Genomic DNA, 26,448 nt, shown 5'->3' with positions numbered 1-26,448 from the left:
TGTGTCCACTGATGGCCTCCTGCTGCAGAGCTGGAACACTCCAGAGCTCTTGCTGGTCTGACTGGTGGAGAGCCTCACTCTGCTCTGTCACACTATACACTTTTCTTACTCTTGGAGACACTTATGCACATTTTTAAGGCCACCATTAGAAAACATAGGGCCCCAATTCAGCCTACCTGAAAGGGCCCCTGCACCAGCCTGTGCTACCCCCAACCAGCTTTTCTTTTCCGTCTCGCTGACCACAATTGAGCTGTTGTGCTTGAGCCCCCCAGCGCTCTATCAGGTCCAACTGGTGGAGAGCCTCACTCTGCTCTCTCACACTATACACTATTGGCTATGACCTCATGCCATAAGAATCCCATTAGCTTTTAAAATGTCCCTCCACTCTTGATGTAGATGTCACCTTTCACTTGCTGGTATCTGGAGCCGCACTGTACCCTTGCTAGCAATTGTTTGTATTCATAGTGGCTACAGCTGCCAGTATAAGTGAATCCCCTGGCGCATGACGTCACCCAGCACAAGGATTTGCTACTTTTAACCGGACCACAGAATTTCAATTTCCACTCCCCATTTCCGTAGGAATGGGCGGTGTGAGGTTATTCTAAACCAGGTGATGGGTGGAGGGGGATTTCTTTACCCCCCCCCCCCATAAACTTTTACAGTGCTTGTGGAGTTAAACTTTTATAAAACCAATGTAAATTATCACTACAATCAAAGGCCCATTTTTTGTCAATGTAAGGGAGACATTACTTACCTGTCTCACAGCTAGGTCCAGTAAAACCTTGTGGACAAGCACACATATTAGGAGCAATGCAAGTGCCTCCATTCCTACAGCCATCTTTGCAAAATGCTGGAGTAAAACAAAAACACAAAACACAAATGAGAGCATCTGAGCTTTAATTTAGCTCAAAAAAAGCCAGATCCGAGAACTGTTATAAACATGAGCTGTTTTTCTTACTGTTAAAATATTAAAAATTCAAAAACAGATGGTAGAGAACAGTTTGAAGGGTGGGTGTACTGGCAGTATTCATCTAGAAGATATTACAGAACACAGAGCTCAATACACCAGTCTGACATGCCTGCTAAATGTGAGTGCTTTCTCTATGCCATTCATACAGCCCACGCTTTGTGGCCATTTAATGTTCACTTACACTGCACACTTTCATTCTTACAATGACCAATGTGTATTATTTTAAAGAAAGCACTGCCTATTGTGTTGGTACTTTCTGGACAATGGAGAACAATAGGGTTCCTTTTATGTTATTTTTATAATCTTACCTTTGCATATGGTGCCGTTTCCTGTGTATCCAGGCTGACAAACACAGTTATGCCCGCCCACGGTGTTAAAGCACAAAGCATTCTCATCACAATTATGCTGGTTTGTTGCACACTCATTATGCTCTAGAAAAGGAGAAACAAAACTGCTTATGATACAGAATTGTTAAAAGGATCACCATAAACTGTGACTTAATATTTGGTGTTGCATTAATGGCAATGATATGGAAAAGGACAAAATATATACATAAACTGTAACAAAAGCATGTACTTGTTCAAGCATTAACAACAAAAAGGTAGACACAGGTAAATACTAGACATGTGCGATTCGTTTCGTTCCGAATCGAAATTCGGACGAATTTTCGGAAATTCGGGCATTCGGATGTATACGAATTGCGAATTACAGACATAACGAATCCGAATTTCCATTTCCGAAATTCGGTAGCGTTAGTACGAACGTTCGTTTCGTTTTCTGTTCTTATTCGTTTCGTTCGTTGGAGCAAAGTGACATTAGAGAAGGAGAAAAATATTTTTTCCCTCTCAAATGTCACTTTTGCTGCAAACGAACGAACGAAACGAATAAGAAACGAATAAGAACAGAAAACGAAACGAACGTTCGTACTAACGCTACCGAATTTCGTCCGAATCAGAATTCCGAATCCGAATTGACTTTCACACCCGAATCCTGAAAAAACGAAATAACACAAATCCGAATTTAAAACGAAACTAAACTAAACACATTTTTTGGCAGTGCACATGTCTAGTAAATACATTTTCAGGTCAATCAACTGATCTTCATTTAGATCCATAACAAGTTTTATGCCTTTGGTATTAAAATGTGTCACTATTTCTTATTTCACAAGTTTGGAAACTATTAATTGTATGGAATGTTTTGTTTTGTCTGGTACAATTTTATTTTGTGCCATGCAGTTTGTAGGCAAAAAAACTAGTTTAGTTTTCATTCAGATTTTTCATTATTCTGTTTTTCGGGATTAGGTCCGAAAAATTAATTTGTTTCGGGATACAGACAAAATCCGAATTTTCATTAGCGGTAGTATGTACAAATTTTTCACTACAAACTAATTTCTGTTGGAGCGAAGTGACATTAAACAAAAGAAAAAAAAAATGACTTTTTTTACAGTACACATTCAAAAGGGGGGTGCAGCAGCATCTTGGTTCCTCCTTAATTAAAGGGGTACCCCAATGCAAATAACCCCCCCTGTCCACAGACACCCACAGGCACCGGGTCAAGGTTGTGGGGAAGAAGTCCTTGTCCCCATCGGCATGGGGACACCCTCCCAATGCCGAGGGCACGTGATCTGGTATGACGCAAAGAGGAAAGGAGCGCTTGATCGTCACCCCCTTCTTTTCTGCCCTCCCGGGCCTCCTCGGGTCAAGGGTCTGGCAGGAATTTGAGGGGGGACCCCACGTTTTTCCACATTTTTGGGAGGTGGGGTCCCCCCTTAAAATCCCTGCCAGACCTAAAGGGTGCATTTTTTTTATTTTTAACTTGCCCCTCCCTTTTAGATTGTAAGCTCTCACAGGGAGGGCCCTCCTTAGCATCTTGTCTCGATTTGCATTGTACAACCCCAATTTCAAAAAAGTTGGGACGCTGTGTAAAATCTACATAAAAACAGAATGCAATGATTTGCAAATCTCATAAACTAATATTTTATTCACAATAGAAAATAGAAAACATATCAAATGTTTAAACTGAGAAAATTTACCATTTTAAGAAAAAAATAAGGTAATTTTGAAATTGATGGCAACAGCACGTCTCAAAAAAAGTTGAGACATGATAAAAAAAAGAGCTGGCAAAGTAAGTAGTTCTAACAAGGAAGAGCTGGAAGAACATTTTGCAACTAATTAGGTTGATTATATCTGTTAATTCTGCCAGAAATTCAGAGCTGTCCTCTACAATCGGTAGTGTTGTCGCAAACAGTGTTATTATCCCTGACCTGCCCTGTTCACCTTTGTGAACAACAGAACACTTACCCTACATGCTATGAAGATTAGGAGAATGGGGGCTGCACTGTAGTCCTAACAAACGTCCTGTCCTATGGTGACAATGCTGCTCCTCCACTGATACTGTACAGTGAGTATTGTCACTTTGGGACAGAACGTTTAATACTGTTAGGGTCATCAAATTGCAATAAAGGAAAACAACCTGGAAAAAAAACCCAGAACAAATGCATCTAAAGACTGGCTAGCTGCAGTACATTACAGTTTTGTTCTTGATTTTAGAAACTAAAATTTTAGGATGTCATTTATTATAGAATGTTAAAGGAAACCTGAGAAAAAGGTCCAGGATTCAGGTGAAATAGCAGGACTGCAGGCTGCATGTATGTACAGGCATTTTGAATTAAATGACAGAGTCACTTTAATAAGGGAGCACAAAGAGCAATGATGTATATTAGCTTAAATGGGCTAATCATCATTGAATTTCCTATGCTCCTCAGTGCCATCTAGTGGCTGCAGTGCCATGTGAAGAGCATTTACCCAGCTATACGCTTGGCAGAAGATATATAGATCAGCCCCATAGTGACCAGCCCCATAGTGACCAATCAGGCTTCACCTTTCATCAGCATTGTGTATCAGAACAATAATAAATGATCACTGATTTATTGCTATGGGTTACTGTACTTTGCACATTACACTTTGCTCATTAAACAAAATCAAGACTTCAAATCATTTCCATATGCAAATGTAACAGCATGGTTCAGTAATATTTGTCACTATATCATCTTTTTGTTGGTGTCAGGTCCACTTTAAAATGTGATAAAAGCTTTGATGCAGAGTCATCTTGCAGTTTATCCTCTTTATGAAAGACCTTTCCGCCACAGGGGTAGTTGTACCATGTACTTTACATAATCACTAATAATATTTTCCTTCAATAATCTGTTTTTAAATCAGTTTTAGCACAGTTGGCCATCAGTGGAAATGTTTTCCCCTGTAACAGCCTCACATTACGATTATGCAGGTCTTTATTCACAGTGGTATCACTAAAAACTGAGACTCGCTAAAATGAGCAAGATGTAAGATGCAAGTGATAAGACATATTTAGGAATTAGCATGCAAAAAACCCTGAGAGCAAATAAATGATTCTGCTAAACAAGATCCAATCTATGCTCTGCTTAAAAAAAAAAATCTTAAAATGATTAAAAAAAACCTAACAAGACAATTAGTTGTGGTTCCACTTTATTTCATCACATTATTTGTCTCTGTGTTTGATACACTTGTATCAGAGTTTACTTGCTATCCTGTTTTCATACCCCATACCTCATATCCCGCTACAACTGTAGGGGCTCCTGTTAAATCTGGACTCTATGCAAACCACTAAATACACAGTTGAAATGCATACAAGGCAGCTGTTTTACCTGCCAAATTATTAGTTTTTTTGTTCATTCAGTCCTGAGATTGTCACAGCCACCTCATACAGCACAGCCAAGTGAGTGACACCATGTGCAGTTATGGAATACGACGACAACCTCATTCAACCCCCAGCCTACTGTGGGGGTAGTGAAAGAACAGCAGTAGACTAATGACATCATCCCTGTGCTCACTTTGCTCTCTCCTCCCATGCAGCACACCTTATTGGCTACTCCTTCTCCCAGTCTGAATGCTGCTGCATAATGGCTTTGACAAAGCTTGAAAGAGGCAGTGTGGCTTCCGCATACTTTTGCCTAAGTATGCAATTAAATAATTTGTTGAAACAGTAAAGAATTTGTTTTTTTTGCTAACTAGCTGGTAAGTGTGCAGACACATTTTTTATTGGATTGCAAGAGGGTGCTATCTAGTAAAATTCACTGATTGCATTAAAAATATATTGAATGATTTATTAGTGAATACATAGCCACATTAATCTTTTATAGCTGACGGGAGGTCAGCTTTAATATCATGGCTTCTACATCAAGCAGGAGGTGGTCAGGTAGGTTGTCATAAATTTGCAGGTGAAAGAAATGGGGATCCCCAAGAGCAGGGAAACCGAAGTGATCCAGACCTCAGAAATTCAAAATTTTCATATATATTCCCAAGGAGTGTGGAACCCAGAATATGCCCTTTGGGGGATAATTTTTCTTTACTGTAAGTTGTCATAACTAGCTAGTCACATTACATTGTAGCACTATTCTTTTCTGCAGGGGTCACATTGCTTGCCACTGATTGTGTCACTTCTAAAAATCAGAATTTTTTTCTTACATAGCAACAAAACATTATGGCAGCATAAGCCTGTATTATAACGACCTGTTTTGCTATATCCTGCTGTTTTAAAACTCTTCCACATTGTACTGATAGCTGTTCATTTAGATAATCAAATCCTTTATCATGTTTTTTGCCCTGCTGGACTTTTCATCAATGATAAATACTCTTCAGCACAGACTGCTTTACTTAAAACGGTATCTGTCCAAAATGACAAAAGACCCCAATTTGCTTTTAAGCGTCAGGCAGAAAGCAGAAAACTAACATATGCACTTAACTACTGGCTCTAAAATTTAAATTGCAAAGAAGATTTAAGGTTAGCTTTTGGAAAGACAGGCTATTCATTCTGTTTTATGACCAGTGAAACTCCCTGCCCTGTCCCTTTGATTGTCATGGCTTTTCTCAGATTAAAGAAAGTCTGCATGGTCAGCACAGGGGGCAGGAGTGCACTGTGGGCCATGGTTAGGTGAAAAGGTTACTGCACTTCATAACATTCTCATCAGTCTTAAAATACTGAATAACCACTGAAACACAGAGAAGCTAACAACAGGTGACACACGTGCTGCAGTTGTAAAAACCTAGCGTTGGGGGTATAGGGGTGTATAACAGAAAGAGCAGGGCGGCTGAGCAGGCAATCACAAAAACACAAATGCTGTCACTTGGGAGAAATTCGAGAAAGTCAAATTCTCCCTAAACCTTGAAATACTGGAAGTTTCGCTTTGCTCTCAGTGGCCAAATGGAGTAGTAGGGGAGCAAAGGAAATGTATGTGCAGTTGGGGAATAAGGGGCAGCAGGTAAGTAAATTGTTGATTTGCCCTGTTTGGGTAAAGCAGAAAGTTAATTTAAAGCTACCCATAGACATCACATGGTGGTTAGATGTGTGTATGATCCAACCATTAAAATATCATGTCTGCAGGGGAACAGTGGCATTGCAGTCCCTGGGATTAGTCTATCTTTAACAAAGCATTAGCTATCAACAGTTGGCCAGGGGAGTGCCTAGAAAAGTCACAGCCTGGTCACAGCTATATAACTGTATTCTGTTCCTTATGTCTTTAGTTACCTTTTGGATACAAGTGTCAGTAAAGTGCCCTATAAATTGGATACGTGATTCCTACTATTGTAGCAGCAATATGAAAACAACTGACATTTTTAAATTCATCTATTTTTCTGTAAATTATGTTGGGGAGCAGATTGATCAACAAAAGGAAAATGCATGTTCTCTCTTTTCTCCGGAGCATTATAAAAACTCTTGATTATAGAAGGGAGTAAGAATACTTCACGTCCTTACTTTTTCACATATACATGCTGTTATTTTGTAAGACATTGTTTATCAGATAGAAGAGTATACTCAACCAGCGTTCTACTCTGTACAGTATCAAGCCTCATAAAGCTTTGATGCCATTGGTGATATTGTTAATTTCTTCATCAACGGCCACCCTCTGCAGTGCTCAAATCCCATATCTAGAAAATGAACAGTGTGTGACAGATGGTTTATCCCAAGTTCGTCACATCCATTGGTCTATAACAAGGTAAATTACACCAATTACCATCTGTAATCACTGCTGCTAACAATAAATTTTCTCTGGTGATTATGGGTAACAGGTCTTTAGAGCCCATCAGCCTTCCTAATAATCTAGTGACAAAGTCTTTAAAAGTATGTTTTTATGTTTCATATAATAAAGATGTATTCATAAAATGCTATTAACTTTACTTTAATTCTTTTTTGTTACTGTCACCTGGACTCTTGCTGAATTTACTACATATTGTCAATACTTTTAATGCAAGTTTTCAAACAGAATCAAGGGAGAGGGCTTACGAAATAGTTTAGACAATTTGTTTCTAATTTATAAACTAACTGGTTGTAAAATTTTATTGACTTTGTATGTGTTATAAAAATGGAAGATTACAGAACAACTCTCAAAATACCCATCAACTACAGAGCCAAAGCAAGCAGTCCTAAATTCAAAACATAGATTTTTTTTCTCATTTTACTTTGTATTTGTTCATTAAAACCACGTATAGTTGTATAAATACTGTACCTGTGTGTTCTTCTTGTAGAATTTTTCCATAAAAGTGTTAACGAGTCTACTTTCAGAGCTTACTGTTGTGTGAAACTATTATTCTTGAATTGTACATAGGAGACCATTTGTCTTCACCCACAGGCAGAGAATCTCTCTTTATGACATACAATAATCCTCACAGTGCCATAGCGTGGGGTGTAGTTTAGTAGCAAAGCAAGTGTGTGAAATAACATTGGGGAAAATCATGTCAATACGCATGTGGTCTAAATGACTATGCTACTTAAAAAAGGAAATACAAAGAAAGTAGAGTGGAAAGCCCTGATTGTGTTAAAAAACCGTTTGATGAATATGTGTATTTTTTATCAAGTACCCTGTTTCCCCGAAAATAAGACCTACCCTGAAAATAAGACCTAGTACTATTTTTGGGAATTGCTAAAATATAAGACCTACCCCGAAAATAAGACCTAGTTGTGACCATTCCCAGGGCCGGTGGTGGCATAAGGGGGAACTTGAAGAGCCGCGGGAGAGAATCAGCGTTGCCAATGAAGCCAGCGCTAGAGGAAGTGAGGCGGCACCAGAGGGAGCAGAGCCGCATAAGCCGATGCTTCCTCTATAGCGCCGCCTCCTGTGACAGGCGGAGTGATACCAAATGCACTCCTCGCCTGTGAGGAATCCATAGTGAAAGCGCGCTTCACTCATTCTGGCCAGCAATTGGTTACCAAATTACTCTAGCAAAGGTTCGGCACCCCCGATTGCACTGATCACCATATTTGTGTACCTACCTACCCCGAAAATAAGACCTATTGTGTTTTTTTGAGCCAAAAAAAATATAAGACAGTGTCTTTATTTTTGGGGAAACACAGTACATGGTATGAGGTTTAAAAAATAAAGTACCATATTTTTAGGGGTAGGTGGGTCGGCTTCCCTTATGATTTCTTCCCTTTTTTAAGATTTTGCTCTGCTGTTGGTGTTCCCTGGGGATATCTCTTATGTATGTGAGCAGAGGGAGCTGTCCCTGCTAGCTGCATAACTTCCAGTATTTTTTTTATTTTATTTTATATGCAAACACTCTGAAATTGCAAAATAGAAATAGTGCAAGTACGTACACTAGTTGTTTTGTGTCTTTTCCAGGAGGTCTACCAGCTGCTGTGCAGGCACAGTGCAGGACCTGGGATTCTCTTGCTGCACACCTCAGAGGTCATAGGCTCCCCACACCTCCCTCTGAGTATTTCATCATGCTCCTATATTGCATAAGGAAGATATACTCCTCCCAGTCCCGTTCTTTGTTCTCCCTTCTCATTTGTTGACAGCTGCTTTTAAAAAAATGGCTTAAAAATAGCAGGAGAGAGGGATGATTGGACGGACATAGAAATGTCCTTTTACATGCCCAGTTCCTGGTAGACATGTGCGATTCGTTTCGTTATGAAACGAAATTCGTACGAATTTTCCTGAATTTCGTAAATTCGGAAGCATCCGAAATCCGAATTACAGTTTCCAAATTATATACGAAATTCTGTCAACGAATTTCGGATCCGAATTTCTTTGAAACAGGAACTAATATTACCCCTGTAAATGAGGTTGAACAACATGACAAGATTTTCTTTTTTATCCGAAATACGGATCCGCTGCTGCTGAGGGTTGCATTACAATACACAGGCAGGAAATACGAAATTCCGTTGACGGAATTTCGTTCCGTTACGAACATTCGTTATATCGAAGTTAAAAAGCAAAGTACATTTGTTAAAATATTGGAGTTGATGGTAGTTTTTTTAAATCCGAAATACGAAATTCGGATCCGGAATCCGTTAACGGAATTCGTATTTCGTTTGGTTAACCAATCAGAGGTTTTCTCTTCTGCTGCTGAGAGTTGCATTATAATACAGGCAGGAAATACGAAATTCCGTTGACGGAATTTCGTTCCGTTACGAACATTCGTTATATTGAAGTTAAAAAGCAAAGTACATTTATATTGGAGTTGATGGTAGTTTTTTTTTTATCCGAAATCCGAAATTCCGATCCGAAATCCGTTAACGGAATTCGTATTTCGGATAAAAATACAACAACTACCACATCGACTGCAATATTAACAAATGTATTTTTGCTTTTTAACTTCATCATAACGAATGTTCGTACAGTTACGAAAATGTGCCGAAACTAACGAAAATTCGTATTTCCTACGAATCCGAATTGAGTTTCGGACACGAATTACGAAATAACGGATATTCCGAAACGGAACACATTTTTTGACGGCGCACAAGTCTAGTTCCTGGCAAAGAATAAAAAAAATGTTCCTTCAGAGAACTTCCTGTGAGGGAATGACTGCATCACTACCCTCAGATGGTAGCACTCACCCGCTATCTCCTACTAATACTGAAGAACAGTCAAGGCAAGATCTCATATGGACAATATGAAATATGAATAATGAAAAAGTTAACATAGATTTGCAAGTATGAAAGCATGCACAATTTGTAACTTTCAGTTTCAGAGTGTTTCCATTATCCCTCGTTCACACCTGAACGTTTTGTAGCGCGTTCTACAAAACGCTCAAAAATATAAATCCCATTGTATTCAATGTTCTCGTTCCCACCTTGGCGTATTTCCGCCCGTCCCTAACGCGCTACAAAACGGCCCACGCCTGAAAAGGTACAGGTACTACTTTGGGCCGTTTTGTTGCGCGTTTCCATTGGGATACAGCCAAGTAAAAAAACGCGCAACAGACGCGCATATGCAATACGCCTAGGTGTGAACGAGACCTTAACAAAGGCGGTATACCTTAGTGCTGCTATAATTTTTCAGTGGAATTACACAGCTAGATTACACATACTAGTAATAGGTAGGGGTCATGCTTTCCTGCCCACTTCATCTACAGTCAATGCAGCTGAATGGGAAGCGTGGAGAGCAAAGAATATATACATTAAGTGTTTTTTTCTGCATACCAGAGCTCTGCATTGTCCTGAAACACAGTGCAGCTGGGAAGGACTTCTTCCTCTGGTCACATGAGTATCTGAGCCCCACAGCAGAGAACTTTCTATTTGAAAAATTCACCAAGAGGGAGCACCGACAGTTTGAAAACACAGTTTTTCTTAGCAATTTTCACACATGAAGTGTTCTGTTTATTATAACAAAAATCAGTCATTAAGCAATGCATGCATATTACATGTCAGTGCCTTAAATTATAGTTTTCCTGTACCCACATGCCTCTGTTCCAGTGATCAAGCAAAGAACCCACCCTGTGCATTTCTATTCTCAGTTTTGTTCTGGGCTTCTGATTTAAATAGATGAGACTTAAATAAGCAACTTCATATAACATATACACTTTCTGAACATAACTATCCACACCAAAAACAATATTACATATACTTCCATATGATTTTTTAAACCAGCAGATGTACCTGTTGGTATATGAAGAGAGGAATCACCACCTCAAAACCTAAAAAAGGACAGAGGATAAAGGTCTCAAATAATACAAGATGAAATCCACACAGCTGCCCACATACCCTGAACCATACTCCTATATTACAGACAAAATCAGGAAAAAGTGTGTGTGACTTGCTGCCATGTACACAGCTAGGGGTGCTCAGAAAGATATCCAGAGCATTGCAATTCATATTACACAGGGACGACAGCTTAAGGAAATCTTTCTAGAACCACCTCTTGTATACAATCAGCAAACCAATGTACTCTCGTCAAAAGTTACTTGAACTAATCCTATACGAGGAAACACTGCATTTACCAACCACATCTGGAGACCATCGTATTTAAGCTGTATAACTACACCAACCAAAGAAATGCCTACATGGCATTATGCACCTAGCAGAAACTGTGAATCTCAAACAAAAGGTGTAATAATGGGACTGCACCTTCCTTTAACCATTTGGGATAGATAATCTTTGGTATAGAAAACATCTATAAATGTTAATTGTATACAAGAAGCTCCATAAAAATATGTTGGTCTCATAGTATGTGTGTATATATATATATATATATATATACACATACACACACATATACATACATACATACATACACTGCAATGGCACTGCTGCCTCTGACTGCTAGTCCCATGCGATTTGGACTGGAATTTGGTGGCATCACTACTGTGCTGCTTGCTGTTCTCTTTGCTGGAGAGGAGGATACCCTGCAAGGATCTTCTTGTTTCTGCTCCATTTATTCTGTACATCTGTGCTTTCTGCACCTCTCCTGTTTCTGCTTGATTTTTCTTTCGCCAGTCATCAGACCACCAGTTATCAGGGGGGAAAGCTCTGACATGAGGAAATTAAGTCTTGCATCTACCAAGATGGCCACCTCCACACAGACACACAGCATGTAGGTCAGCCCTGGGGGAAAAAATTGCTGCAGACAGACTACAGGCAATCCTGGAGACTAGTCTTTGCCCTCTGCTTGCCTTTTATTGGGCACAGCTTTCAGAATTCATGTCCACTTTAAGAGGGGGTAACAAAGCTACTCCCACTCCCCTAATCTCCCTTGGCTTTTTTTCTTTAGCCCTTTTCACCTTTCTTACTCTCTTACTCTACCTTCTCTTCCTAATAAGCTAAAACTGCCAAAGACATTATTGTTTCTATGTAGGTGCTCATGACATGTTTCCTTTCGCTGTAAAATGGCACATTTACATGCTGTCAAACTGTCTTGTTCTTTTTAAAATATGTTATGATCCTTTTAGTGTATAAAACAGTTTTAGAGTTACAAAAAAAAAATATGCTCCACTTCACAACAGAGCACATGCAGATCACATTTATTAGGATGAACCATAGACAGATTTTAAAATTTGCCTGTTTGAAATGGAACTTTTGAATAATAAATAAAAGCACACTAACACAATTTTCTTAAAATTATCTGGGGCGTTGCATACATGACTCAATATGAGCCCAGAATTGATGGTTGACTATCAGATCTGAATTCCAGTCATGCATTAATCCAATATCGCAACAAAGAGTTCACTTATCTCACAGCCATGCAGTTGCTTTTTACTTCCATCATTTGTCTCTACAAACATCCTATCTTACTGACATTTCTCATGAATACCACGTCATTGTTTATGTTGCTGGCTATAATTTTAGTTAGCCATTAAAGGCATTCCATTAGCCAGTTAGGTTTGTTTATTTTTTTTAGGATAGAGCAATAGTTACCTGTGATGGTGTGTATCACACCTCTTCCAGGCTTCTGCTTTGTGATAAAATTCTTCCTTGCTGCCATATACACCCCAGAGTGGCTATTGTCTGGTGCTCTGGTGGTTAACAGCAGTGACTATCAGTGTGATAGAGTTACACTGCTACCACACTCTTTCCAACCCCATGCTCCCTTCAAAGAGCTCAAGTATTCCTAATCCGCAATGCAACATGCTCTGTGCTCCTCACCATGATGCAGTACTCCTCTCAAGGGCACTCACCCCTGGTGCAAACAGTGGGCTGGTTCTTGGGTCAGTCTGCAGGAGTGGGAGTTCCTAGGCAGGTTACTCGTGCATGCAGACTGTCCTAGGTAACACCCACGTGTGATGCTAAGCATCCATGATTGATAGAACTGAAATCCTATCAATGAATGGGGCAAAAAAGGACAGCAAGGCTGGGGAGGAAAGGGTTAGATAACATTCTGCAGCCAGGAAATTACTTGCTGCAGCTTCTAATGCATGTTCTGAGAATCTCAGAGTGTGCTGTGAAATCAGGCAAAGCAATTCAGTTAAGGACATCTGTAAATCAATGCAAGACTGAATGTAAGGCTGGAGTTCAGATTTAACTTATACACATATAAAACTTTTATTCATTGTATTTCATGTATAGGTTTTATCTTGTTTTTTCCCCCCATATTTATAATTTTCTATTTTTGTTTATTAATTTTTTGCTCTAACTGTATACATTTCCCATCTTTTTTTACCCCTCCGATTAACCAGAGGTTAATCTGGACAAAAGTTAGCAGCATAGTATGTGTAAAATAACTTTATAGACTTAATTTACAATGCTAAGGATATTTTCAGCGGCATCAAATGAGATTTTAATTTTACAGTCACATGGCTAAAATAAAGTACCTTATACCTGTGATAAACCTTTGTAAATTTAGCCAAATTACTAATTTGTCAGTTTGACAGCAGGGTCTGAAAACTAGGAATTCTAGTCCTCTGCTGTAATGTTTTCACAGCACTGAGCAATGTGAGCGAAGACTAAACCTATTGCAGTAACATAGTGGTTAAAGGAAACTTGCCATAAGAGAAATATGGGGCTGTCATTCTTGTGCTCGTTCTGAAAATGTTTTTTTTACTGCTGGTCATAATGACATTTTGACTATAATACTTTCTGGGTCAGTGAGGCTGATTTACTAAAGGCAAGTAGACTGTGTGACGATAGTGGGGTTTGAGTCTGAATATTAAAAATAGCATTCTCTTATCCCCCAGTTCAGAGCAAATGCAGGCCTTCATTTAGTCATTTGCCAGGCCTTCCACATTCCACAGAACTGAGATCTACTTATCTGGCCTGTGATCTTTATTGCCCCCAACACGAGTCCCAAATAACCCTCTGAGCCTTTTATAGCTGTCCCTAATGAAAGGCATGTCACCAGGCACTCATCTATTACCAGTGGACAAGTTAATATAAACACAAGCAGGTCTGGTAGAGGTAATGACCCAGGTGACCCAGCATTCACCGAAACATCATAAACCTGAGTAAAATATCAGCTCTATTTCATAATTCAGAATTGGGCAATGATAGTTTAAAATAAAGGTTCAGCCCGGGGCGTGGCTTGGCGCATGGAGCGGTGAGACGTGCCTCAGATCGTCTCCCGCTCTTGAGGGCAAATATACCGGCAGCTGACGGCTTTGCGGACCCGCTCGGGCAGCCAAATGAGCAACAGGAGGAAGAAGGGGAAGAGGCAACCTCAGAAGGGCCCTTCACCCCATGAACTGACCCGTTTTTTTACACGAGCGGCACCCGCGACCTCTGTGCACTCTCCCCCACGTGCAGCCAAGATGGCGCCGCCGGAGCTCTCACCCGCTGGACTGGGCGATGAAGACAGGGAACAGGTGAGCCAGACTCAACGGCCCCAGTCTCCCTACTCCAACCCTAGCCCAGGGGGACTCTCACAGCGATCCAGGAGCATGTCCCATGCATCGGCCAGCTCACATGAAGGTTGGAACATGGAGGCTTATATCAAAGCCCTGCCCACTAAGAGGGATTTTGAATCCTGCTTTGCCCGCTTTGAGCACACATACAAAAAGGAACTGTCCACCTTAAAAAAGGAATTGAATGTCATATTAGAGGACATTGAAAAATCTTAATTGGAATTGCGCTCCCAAGTGTGCCTACATGACACTACCATGCAGGAACATACATTATTATTGCACCAACTGATTTATCAACAAGATGACCAGGAGAATAGAAACCGCCGCAATAATATTCGCATCCGTGGCCTCCCAGAGTCCATAGAGCCCAAAGACCTGGACTCTGCGGCGATGGCTCTGTTTAACCAGCTTTTAAACAAGCCCAAAGACTCTCCCATTGAATTGGACAGGATCCACAGGGCACTGGGGGCTAGACGCCCAGATCAATCCAACCCCAGGGACGTCATCTGTAGGATCCATTTTTTCAAGATCAAGGATGACATCATGCGGGCCGCCCGGACGCAGGGGGCCATCCTATTCAACGACAGTCCGATATCCCTACTGCCAGACCTCTCGAGCCACACGCTCGCCCTCCGCAGGGCTCTGCGACCACTACTTGATCTGCTTCGCCAACGCAATATCAAGTACCGATGGGGTTTCCCCTTTCAACTTATAGTTCAACACGACGGCAAGTCGGCCATCTTCCGTTCCCTGGGTGACCTCCCGACCTTCCTGGGCAAGCTGGAGCTCCCGCTCGTCGCATTGCCAGATTGGCCACTCAAACCGACCCTGCCTGGATTTGTCACCCAATCATCCTGGTCTCAGAAGTCGAAAAGACCTGCGGGGCGCGCAGAGACCTCCGCCTCCCCCCACACCTGATTGCGGACACTTCGCCCGACCCAGACCATTCTTCAAGACCCATTGACTGGGCCTTTGCTTCCTGAAGAACACCTTCAGCCTGTTGCCTACCGCTACCCGATGCCGTACCGGAATTGTGCCAAGTGGTTTAGTTGCGACCACTGGTGCTACAGTTCTTTATTGTTGTGGAAATGTTTGTTCTGTTATTATTGCATTTCTGAACCGGTTCTACAGTTAAAGCTAAAGAGTTAATATTTCCTATACCTAGCTGTTATATAACCCCTTGCTGTAGAATTGACGTCAATATTATACGCCCTGGAGCGGGGGACACTCCCTGTGCCTTCCATGTTACCCCCACTTAGGTTGTCTGTGAGAGCATTCACTGACCCATTGATAGTTTATGGTGCTTTTTGGGACATGTTGTGGTTTATTTGTAGGCTACTCTCATCAGATTCCAAACTATCCCTATCAACCTTCCCAAACATTATTTCCGTGCTCTACGCTCTTTAGTGATACGATTTATCTGGTGGAAGGGATACTCCCGTATACGCTATAGGACTCTATGCAGGCACAAATCAAAGGGGGGAGTGGGCCTACCCGACTTCGAGATGTACCATCGAGCTGCACTTCTGGCCAGAATTTTAGACTGGTTCCCAGTCCCTTCCATGCAGTTCAAACCGTCAGTGCTGATAGAACAGGAAATCTGCCCGGTGGATTTGAGGGCCCTCCCTTGGACACCCCCCAGGTGACTCCGCGCCATTCCCCCAACCTTCTCCCCTCACAACTGCTACCATGAAGACATGGCACAATGTCTATAATGACTATTCCCTCACTACGGTACCTGGTCCCCTCTCGCCATTGTTTGATAACTCTTTGCTCCCAGTGGGGGTGGCTATCCCATCATTAGGGAGATATGGGAGAGGCGACTGGCCCACAGCTATGGATTTCATACATCCATCCACTGGATGATTTGTTGGGCCGGAGAGGAATGTGTTGAACCGGCAGCTGTCCGGCTTTTGTTCGGCCCTGTATACTTCGGGCCAAACTCACAGACCCCTGACGAACTTCAAGGACATGCTAGTTGCTCGAACGCTGACTCGCCACACGATATCTACAATTTATGGGATGTTGAGAGAGACCGTCCAGCGGACCCCGCTGAGCTTCCAAGGTCAGTGGCGTGCGGACTTACAAAGGGAACTGACGGACTCAGACTGGGCAACCATTTTCCATTTTACACATAAATCTTCTATATCTTCCTATGCCCAGGAGAAGAATTACAAAATTATCACCAGGTGGTATAGAGACCCAGTCTCGGTACACAGGATATACTCTAATTCCCCAGGCGCCTACTGGAGATGTAATGAGGTGAGTGGCACGTACTTACACATATGGTGGACTTGCCCTAAAATGTTTCCGTTCTGGCAGACATTTTTTTAGATTTTCAACCATTTATATGGAGATACACTGCCGCCTTCACCAGAGGTAGCCTTACTGTCGCTTTTACCTGGTTCCTGGAAATCCCAGAAAAATACGCTACTACGACACTTTCTTTCTGCAGCCCGGCAAGTTATCCCCCTTTACTGGAAAAGTGCAGCCTCACCTACCATATCAATGTGGGTAAGCCATGTGAATTACATAATGCGTATGGAGGAGATGTTAGCAAATTATACCGATACCTTCTCCAAATTCCCCCCTTTCTTGACCTCCCCCTCTTACTCTACTCATTCTTTTCCTGATCTTCTACCTAAATCTGTCCTCTTGTAGTTACTTGTAAGATGCCTAGTGATTCATGCAATTGGTTCACAGGAGATTTCTAGTACTGAAACGGCGGACCTGGCTCTCCTTGCTCCCCTACTTACCAGAAGCCGATTAGTTCAATAGCATTTTCATGTATCTGGTCCAACAATATTGAACTTTGCTCAGTATTAGGTTTCTAGTGGCGCCTCACCTGGACCTTAGACACACACATTTTGCTTTAATTTCATGTGAGCTACTATGTTGCTGTTATAACTCTGTTAAGCCGGTCCCGTTGCAGGGAAAGGTACTCCCCTGTGTATTTCATTGCCTTAATTTTTATGTGTTGCTTTTATACCGGATTGTATGAATCTTTTGAAACTTCTAATAATAAAAATGTATTCAACCCTAAAATAAAGGTTCATCCTCCTCCTGCTTTTAATCCCCAGCCCTGCCCTAGGGTCCGGCTCTGTGACACCCCCTAAAAAGCGAATAAAATATGCTGTCAAGGCAACTATTAGAAGGGCTTTTGTTTTGTAACATCAAGAAGTCTTAACATTGCAGAAGAGTTCCCCTTTAATCTCTGGACATCATCTGCTGAAAGCTTGCTTGAAGAAAAGCCCTTCAGACTTCTCTTTTGCTGATTGAACTCTGAACTCTATCAGAATGCCTACAACCAGGACTGTTAAGCATTCACCTTTTATTTCCTTTTATTTTACTGTTGTATATATATTTTGTGTCTTTTTATTAATATATTTTCGGCATATTTTCAGCACCCTATCTTTTATTAAAGCACGATCTTTAAAATCGTTAAAGAAGAATTATGAGGCGAGTGATTTTCACTCAGCCTCATAATCTGAGCCGACCTGTGACAATGAAACTGTCACAGGTCGGCTTAGTAGATCGGGAAGTGAGCGAACACATTCCGTCGCTCTCTCACTTCTTGATCTATCCCTGCAGAGAGCCGTGACTGTCACTCGCAGCTCCCTGCAGGGATCCCCCCCTCCCCGCTCCGATCCTCCAGCGCTGACTGGCAAAACGGACGGGGGAGGCGGCGGGCACAGCTGGTTCTGCCTCTGAATAGGCAGAGCCAGCTGTCAATCCCGCTGCTGGGTGGATCCAGACAGTATTGTCGGGATCCGACCCGGCTGCGACGTCTCTGTAGCTCGCGGTATACTGAGCTTTGGGCCACGGGAGAACGCTAGTTTGTGTTCTCCCGTGACCCTTAGGAGAACTATGGTGAAAAGCCCTGATCCCATAGTTCTCCTTTAAGCTTATCTCTACACTTTAAATACGAACTTAAAGTATCCTTGTCTCTGTGAAGAACGCAACTGTATAGTGAATCCTGTCATATTCCTGTCTGAGATGGCAGCGGTATCATAGGCATTATTTAAGTGTTTTAAATTGTCACAGCACTTGCTGGGCACGGTCTGTGTTTCCGTTTAAAAAACACAGACCATGCCCAGTTAACCAATCCTGGTGACGATTGCGCTCAGTCTGCTGGCCTGAGATTGTGTTCTGCAAACTGGGAAATCTCTGTGCAGGGTGAGGCTGAGAGTGGTATTGCCACGTCCTTGTGACGCCAGGTTCGGTTCAGCACTGTGAATAGTCACGTGTGATTGACGTAAAGCTTTGCAAGGGAATTTTCACTTAGCTTAGTGAATGTGTTGAAGCTCTGCTGACTTCTATCATCCAATTGTACAAGTAAAAATATTGTTTCTTTTTCATTTTCCTTGCTTGTGTTTGGGTATTCTTTCCAAAGTGAATTTTCGTCTTTTGTAATAAGCTAAGGGAAAATTCCTTTGCAAAGCAAACAGTCTATTTGCCTTAAGTAAGACAACCCCGGTGACTGGTCAACCCCAAATACTATGCAACTATTAATATCCAGGGATACCAGTATCCCTAAGAATGAGATGATGCGTGGACCTATATGGGTTGGACTTGATGGACGTATGTCTTTATTCAACCCCAAATACTATGTAACTATGTAACTTAAAACATGTATGTAGAAAGTACAGACTCCTGATAACAGATTAGTTCCAGTTCAGTGACTCAAAAATTATCAAAACCACAGAAGCAACTGGCATTTTCTTAAGGGTTGGGGGGAGGGTTTAGCCATAGTAGCCTATAGTTTTCTTCTTAGTAGGGTTGCACAGATACTTTTCGAGTACCATTGCAGATACTTGGCATTTTCATGAGAACTACCAGGGTTGCTGCAGTTGCAGCTGGGACCTAGCTCTGGCACTCCCCCACTGTCCTGAAATCATTAGTCTGTATTGTTTTAGAAAAACTGTCACATGACAACAAAAATGTATCAGTACTCGTACTTGTAAGTACTCGGCAAGTACCAGTACTCGTACTCGCAAAACTGGTATCTGTGCATCCCTTTATTTATATTTATAAAAACAAAATCGTACATTAAAACAGAGATGTACAAATCCCAGGAGCTCCGTGTGCTCCTTACAAATGACAGCTGCCTCCTAATTTTTGAATTTTTCTCTAGTGTAGTCTTGGAGCTCAAAAGTATCGGTACATGTACTCGTACTTGTACCGAGTACTGTACTTGGTATCTGTGCAACCCTACTTCTTAGTGTTGCCTGAATGCTCATAGGTAGTGCTAGGGGAGGCAAAATTGTACCCTTCACCTCTAGAACCAAACAGCTTGTCCTATTGTAGAAGAGTGATGTGTATATGCCGCTTGTAATAAACTTTAGTTTGCACAATATTTCATGTATACTTTGAGGGGCCTTTCATGACGTTAGATCATTATTAGCAGGAGAAAATAAAGGTGACAGGATTGGTAAGATCTCTAGAAAGAAACTTGTTGGTTAAATAATTTTTTTGGGCAGCCCTGGCCCCATCAATAAGCCTAATGTTAATGGATCAGCAGTCTCTACTTATATTTCAATTAACAATCAAGTACATTACCTCTTCTTCTCCTCTCCTTGATAGTACAAGTCTTCATTTAAAATCGTTCCTGGCATGCAATGTTTTCCCTACACACAGCTTTGGCAAGCTAGGTCCCAGCTGCTTCACTCCTACTCTTGCCTCCCTCACATAATAAATCTAGTTATTATTCTTTCCCTGCCCTCCTCTCTGTAGCTAATGTGTCTAGTGGTGTGATAGTACAGCCTTATTAGACTTTTTGTGCCATATTGCACAGATATTGTGATTAAAACACAGATGTTTTCAACTATAAAAATACCTGGGTATTTAGGTCTTTTGACTACTGAAAAGAATGAATGAATGCATTTGTGATTCCTTTTCCTCACACAGTTTTCAGGTCCTGCACATGTGCTCCTAAAATATTGAGCCCGATCTATGCTTACAGATATTTAAACACCTAGAACTTGCCAGCAGATAACTTAAAACAGGCCATGGTAAAGTCTGGTTGAGAAAAAATAACATATTTTTTAAAAATCATTAATTATAATTTTAATTGCTGTACCTGCATTTCCTAATACTTTTTATTGGGTAATTGATAACATGTGAACATACATATTTTGTACATATTGCTATGCATTACAGCTCCCCTGCCAGGATTTTCTTTGTCATTTACTTCCAGTATTTATATAGCTCCAACACTAAGTAATGCTTTGCAGTATATACTGTAGATTCCTTCACTTTATTCCCTATCCCCTCTCTCTATAACTCATAATTTAATGTCCCTATTAGACACAAATATAAAAAGGCCAATACTTAAAGAAAGTCAGTAAACTATCAGTATATTTTTGATTTGTGTTAGGAAACTGGTGCACATGTAGGAAACCCACGCAGACAAAAAAGAACATAAAAAATCCAAGCAGACTGTGTTCCAGATTGGATTCAAATCCAAGCCTGTAAGACAAACAGGCTTGTTCTTTGTATGAATTATAAGGTTTCCTTATTAGTGCACCAATTTCTAATGTCCAAACGCTTTATGTTATATGGCCTTTACCAGGCCTCTGTGGAAGTCTGGTGTGCCTTCAGATGTTGCTAGGGGTTCCTTGAGGGGAGAGTAGTTGCAAATTGATCTGCCTACAATGACCACATATGTGTGTGGATCACTGAAATTGTCACTGCCTGTGTTTCTTTTTTGGCCACTATTAAAATTCTACAATCTACTGATCACACTGAGTTTGGTGAGCTGCAGAAATATAATTATTTGTGGGGGTTCCCTGAGACCTGAAAGTTATTTCAAGGGTTCCTTCATTGCAAAAAGGCTGAGAAAGGCTGTGTTAAATTGTCAAAATCTAGGAAGTTCACCATCAATGGGTTGTGAGAAAAGTTATCGTTCCCTTTAAACACACCTTTGTTTTACAATACCATTTTTAAAAAATCATAGTAATGACAGAAATTAAAGATGTGGACACAAAATCATTTAAATTACTTTTTAATTACAGCTGGTCTACAACAATATAAATTAAAACTATTCAACCCTTTATGTCTCAAGGATCATGATGCCACTAACCAAATTTAATATAATGGATTGGAAAATCATAGCATTTTATTTTCTGGATCTGTCGTAGAAAGTCACAAGGATACGTGACAGTGTCTGGACACCAGAGATAGTTTTTTTTACATGGCTGGATTTTGTACTACACCATGACACTAATCAAAACACAGACTCTAGAAAATATGTTACTTTATGTATTAAGTGCTTTGTTGCATTCCAAAACATCGTTTTCCTGGCAAACATCCCATTGAAACTTAACACACAACAATTCTATATATTTGCCTTTCTTGATTTTTTTTAGAAGGCAACTGAACTAAAGTTGTTAGAACAGACAGGTAATATTTCTGGGTTTCTGCATGCAGCACTATAAATTGGGCATAAATAAACATGTCTATTGTACATTAAAAAGACCTTGTCATCAACTTTAAAAACTGCAGATATGCGCACAAAAAAATCAAGTATTTTGAATGCTTACTTGCAGTGCATCCTTTCCATAAATTATTTTTTTATTGACTTGCAATGTGATTTAAACTGGGTGGAAAATATCACTAGTTTGTTCCCTTGCAAAACCCCCTCTCTTTTTGCATGTAATAGCCCTCTCCTCTTCTGGAGTGCCTAATTACTCTTCGTTTCTCCACCCTAGCCCTCACCTCCTCACACAACCTTTTATGCAGGTGCCTGGGGAGAAGCAAAGGGGAATATTATAGAGTGTCACTTGAGTAACAGCTTTGAGTATACAGGGGCTGCTGATATTACATCCAAAATGACAAAGGGCTTTTGGATGTCTACAAAAGGAAGGATATTACAGGTAAGTAACATGCATAAAATATGTTAAAGGCACATCAAATCTTATAGGACGATTGTAGTTAAAATGAATGGGCTGCTGACCGGGTCGAAAAGTATGCCACTCATACTTTATGGAGAAGGAAGTGATGTCAAAAAAGCCTGTTCTTTCTGTAAACTATATAGAACAGATACAAAATATGTGGGAGTATAATACCTTGGCAGAGGAAGCCAAGATGTCTTAACACCACACAACCAATGGATGCCATTAATTTCTCCTGATTACATTTTAAAGGATTACAACTCCCTTGCTAAATATTCTGATAAATCCCAATAATACTCTTAAGCATTCATAAAAATTGATCTTGAAAATCTGTTTCTCTTGTTATATGTACTGTCTAGAATAGGTAACCCGCAGAACAGTGAATTTATCAAAACTGGAGCAGACAAAATCTGGAGCAACTGTGCATGGCAACCAATCAGCGCCTTTCTCCCATTTTCAAATCTTAACTGAACAAACTGATGAGAGAAGATGATTGGTTATCATGCACAACTTTTGTCTGCTCCAGTTTTTATAAATTTGCATCATTTTGCCTGTATATCTCTTAACTAGCTCATAACTACTACATAAAACATTGCTCATATAGAAAGGTTATTGTTAAAAAAATATAAATCCATTCTGAATTTTCCTGTTTAAGAAACAGACTCACATCTACTAGTTTTATATAGCGTGAGAACGGAGAAAATGTTGCTGACATTATTAATGAAGCTATGTTCCTACACATTACAATTAGTAACGATGGACACTCCCAACTGTACAAAGACATGCTGATGATTTGGCTGCCGTTTAAATCGGTCCGTGTGTGTGTATGCATGCATGCATGTGAGGGACCTTAATTGTAAGCTCTTTGTGGGTATTAACTGATGTGAATGGACAGTATGTAAAGACAATGTAAATGGACAGCACCATATAAATGTGCATTATAATAATAATTATGCAAAGTTTGTGAAAAGGACACCGCTCACATTCATATGACCAAACTCATCAGTCCCATCCAGAGGCATGCCACGGCTGTCACCAGTAATCCAATGTAAAGCTGCACTCAACAGCCAGAACCTCGATGTAGAAAAGTTTATTCCCAGGACTCTACAATGTTACAAGCATGACAAGATCCACAGGTTCTGACATGTTTTGCCAAAAAGAGACTCTATGATTAAGCTTTTTTGGCAAAACATGTCAGAGCCTGTGGATCTTGTCATGCTTGTAATATTGTAGATTCCTGGGAATAAACTTTTTTACATCGAGGTCCTGGCTGTTGAGTGCAGCTTTACATACATTGGATTAGTAATAATTGTGCTTTACAATGCTATTACATAGGGATTTACATAATAACTATAAAATAGCCTTGTAATAGGTTTAGCAGGGTCCATATTGAGAAAATATATTTGATGTCTAATATGTCAGTTTCTACATTGCTTCTGTGTTTACATTATCACTTTGCTCTCTTAAAAATTACATTTTGCAGCTTTTAAGAACTTCACCACATCTAAGCAATGCTATATAAAACTGTATAAATTTCACCCTACCTTTAAACAAACTCTTTAAAAGTCCATAAAATATTCCTTTACAGTTATAAGATAAGCATCAACATTTGGGGAATAAACTGGGCGATCTGTTCATTACACTTACCCAGCATATAGGCACATTTTTCTATGGACATTTTCCTAGTTATGAGACTGTCTAAAAACCAAAAACACTGACCATTTTTGGACTTTATTATGAATGGAAAGTACACATTTTATGCAATATGATTGATGCACTTTATGAAGTTTATTAGAATAGGCTTACTTTGTTTTGTTTTACATTAAAATGCTTTCAAATATTTAAAGCAGATTATAGATTAAATCATAGGTAAAATGTAATCCATGTAGAAATAAATAAAATTTTCCCACTGCAAATAGTTGGATCCAATTTATAACAAGGTAGAAAGCCCTCCACAGCTATTTTAGCTTTATATTGTTATTCAAATTACTTCTGGAATGCAGTATTCTCTCTTTTGCTTTTAGCATCTATAGATAAAAGAATACATCTCATAAAAGAGAAATAGCTTCCCCTCTTTGCTTCCAACAGAACCGACCATGTGTTACGATTTCTGTCATATCATTATACCACAGAAGCACACAAGGTCTTTAGTGATCAAAAGATTCATCATACAAGTGAACCGTTAGTATAGCCTGCAGATATTTTTAATTGCCTTTCAGTAATTAGCTGGCTATATACAGTATTTTATGGCTGGCTAGATCAGATATGTAACATAACTTAAGATGTTTGTTGACAGCAGAACCGTCAAACTATCTCCACAAACAACACACCTACAAACTGTATCTATTTGAGAAACCAGTATAAAAAATGACTAGGCTTGATCCTAAAGGTAGCCAAAGGAACATGGATATCCATCTCAAAATGCTTGTAATCTTGACAAGTTTTGACAAATTGGTCTATTTTGGGGATACGACAAACTGCTACAGCACCTCTCTGTTTTAGGAAGACTATTGGTCATTATAGTTTCATGCTTATGCTACACACCCATGAAAATGGATCTGAGTATTCAGTAAAAGGAAAAATCTTTCAGCCATTAACATCTAACCACACATATATAGACAAGTGAAACAAGCTTATTGGGCAAAAATGCAAAGATTTCCTTTCTAAAGCAGCTACATCCTAGTAGAAATAGTAGTGGGACCCATGCTCTCTGTGGGGAAGCAGATGAAGACCTCTGCAACACAGAGAGCAATGGTCCAATGTGTTGTTGTTCATTTGTTGTGCAACTGGCAGGCTGGTAGGTGGAGAGATAACTAGGAAGCAGAAATCCAACAGTCATTTATTTTCTATAGTCATATATTTTCTTTAGTCAGCCATCAGAAGGATGAGCGCTATGACCATGATTTCAGGGGGCAGGTGATTAGTGAACTATGGCCATGAAGGATGCTTACAACTATAAGAGTAAGGCAGGACATATACAGTATGTGGGGCATATGACAGATACCATCAGAAGCTAGACAGTATGAAACAAGCACTCTCTTCAATGCCACCTATTTCCTATTAAATTAGCATGATGCCATAGTGTGAAGACATCAGGCTGATTTTGAGTGACATCTTCCATTTGTCTAGGTTCTGATAATGGATGCACAATGTAAAAGACTTGCGAGGAGCATATGCAGAGCATACCCCGAGATTACAATGTTTCTCTAGAGTTCGGAGTCAAAACTAGCAAAATATCTTTATGATAACACACAATGCTGCATTTAAAACCTTCCTTTGGAAATCAAACCCATGCACGAACTTTCAGCTAATTAGTATAAAAAGTTTATTTTTCAATGTCAGTTTTATAAAACTACCTAAATGAATAGCAATGCTGAAAAGAGAAAATACTTACTGCATATAGTTTAATATCATGTTCCCAGTCATAGCATAAGCATTCACAAAGTAAATATTACTTTGCAAGAGCTTTACAAAAACAGTTAAATCTTTATGCCCAATTTGAATGCCTAGTTACTTGTATGAATAAAAACAGTTACCAAACAATGGCGAAATGTGGCTTTGTCCTTACCTGTGCAGGAATAATCATCAATTTTGATATATCCTGTTTGGCAAATGCACATGAAAGATCCTGGTGTATTAACACACGCAGTGTTTTCCCGACAGTAGTGACGTCCTTCTGCACACTCATCAATATCTATATATGTAACAGAAACAGGACATAGAATTAGTTACATAGCTCTTGCGCTACCACCCTTTTTTATATTTTATTATGTGTAACTATAAAAATATAGAGTAAAAATAAATTTTTAGGTAGCCTTTTGTGACATAGTTTGATTTCTAATACCATTGACTTCATAAATAACAAATTAAAAAACATACTACAATCAATATAATACATATTCCATAAACCGATATCATGCTAATGATTTGCTATCCCCACCCAGCACCTATTGGTTATCTATGTGTGAATGATACATTAATCAGTGTAGACTACATT

The 26,448-nt window shown here is 40.0% G+C and overlaps 1 protein-coding gene across 2 annotated transcripts in view; it reads right to left on the bottom strand.

Moving 5' to 3' along the window:
- Positions 1 to 26,448, bottom strand: part of NELL2 (neural EGFL like 2) — a 197,077-nt gene that overhangs the window by 40,205 nt on the left and 130,424 nt on the right. For both annotated transcript variants that reach the window (XM_018559489.1, XM_018559490.1), the window contains exons 13-15: positions 26,020 to 26,145; positions 1,279 to 1,401; positions 755 to 850 (exon numbers count right to left, since the gene is read on the bottom strand). In XM_018559489.1, coding sequence (XP_018414991.1) covers positions 755 to 850; positions 1,279 to 1,401; positions 26,020 to 26,145 — 345 coding nt within the window. The remainder of the gene's footprint in view (positions 1 to 754; positions 851 to 1,278; positions 1,402 to 26,019; positions 26,146 to 26,448) is intronic.

This window comes from Nanorana parkeri, unplaced genomic scaffold (assembly GCF_000935625.1).
Source record: "Nanorana parkeri isolate BGI_ZX_2015 unplaced genomic scaffold, ASM93562v1 scaffold399, whole genome shotgun sequence".
Lineage (NCBI taxonomy): Eukaryota > Metazoa > Chordata > Amphibia > Anura > Dicroglossidae > Nanorana > Nanorana parkeri.
The sequence above is the reverse complement of the archived record's forward strand: the minus strand, read 5'-3'. Positions and strand labels throughout refer to the sequence as shown.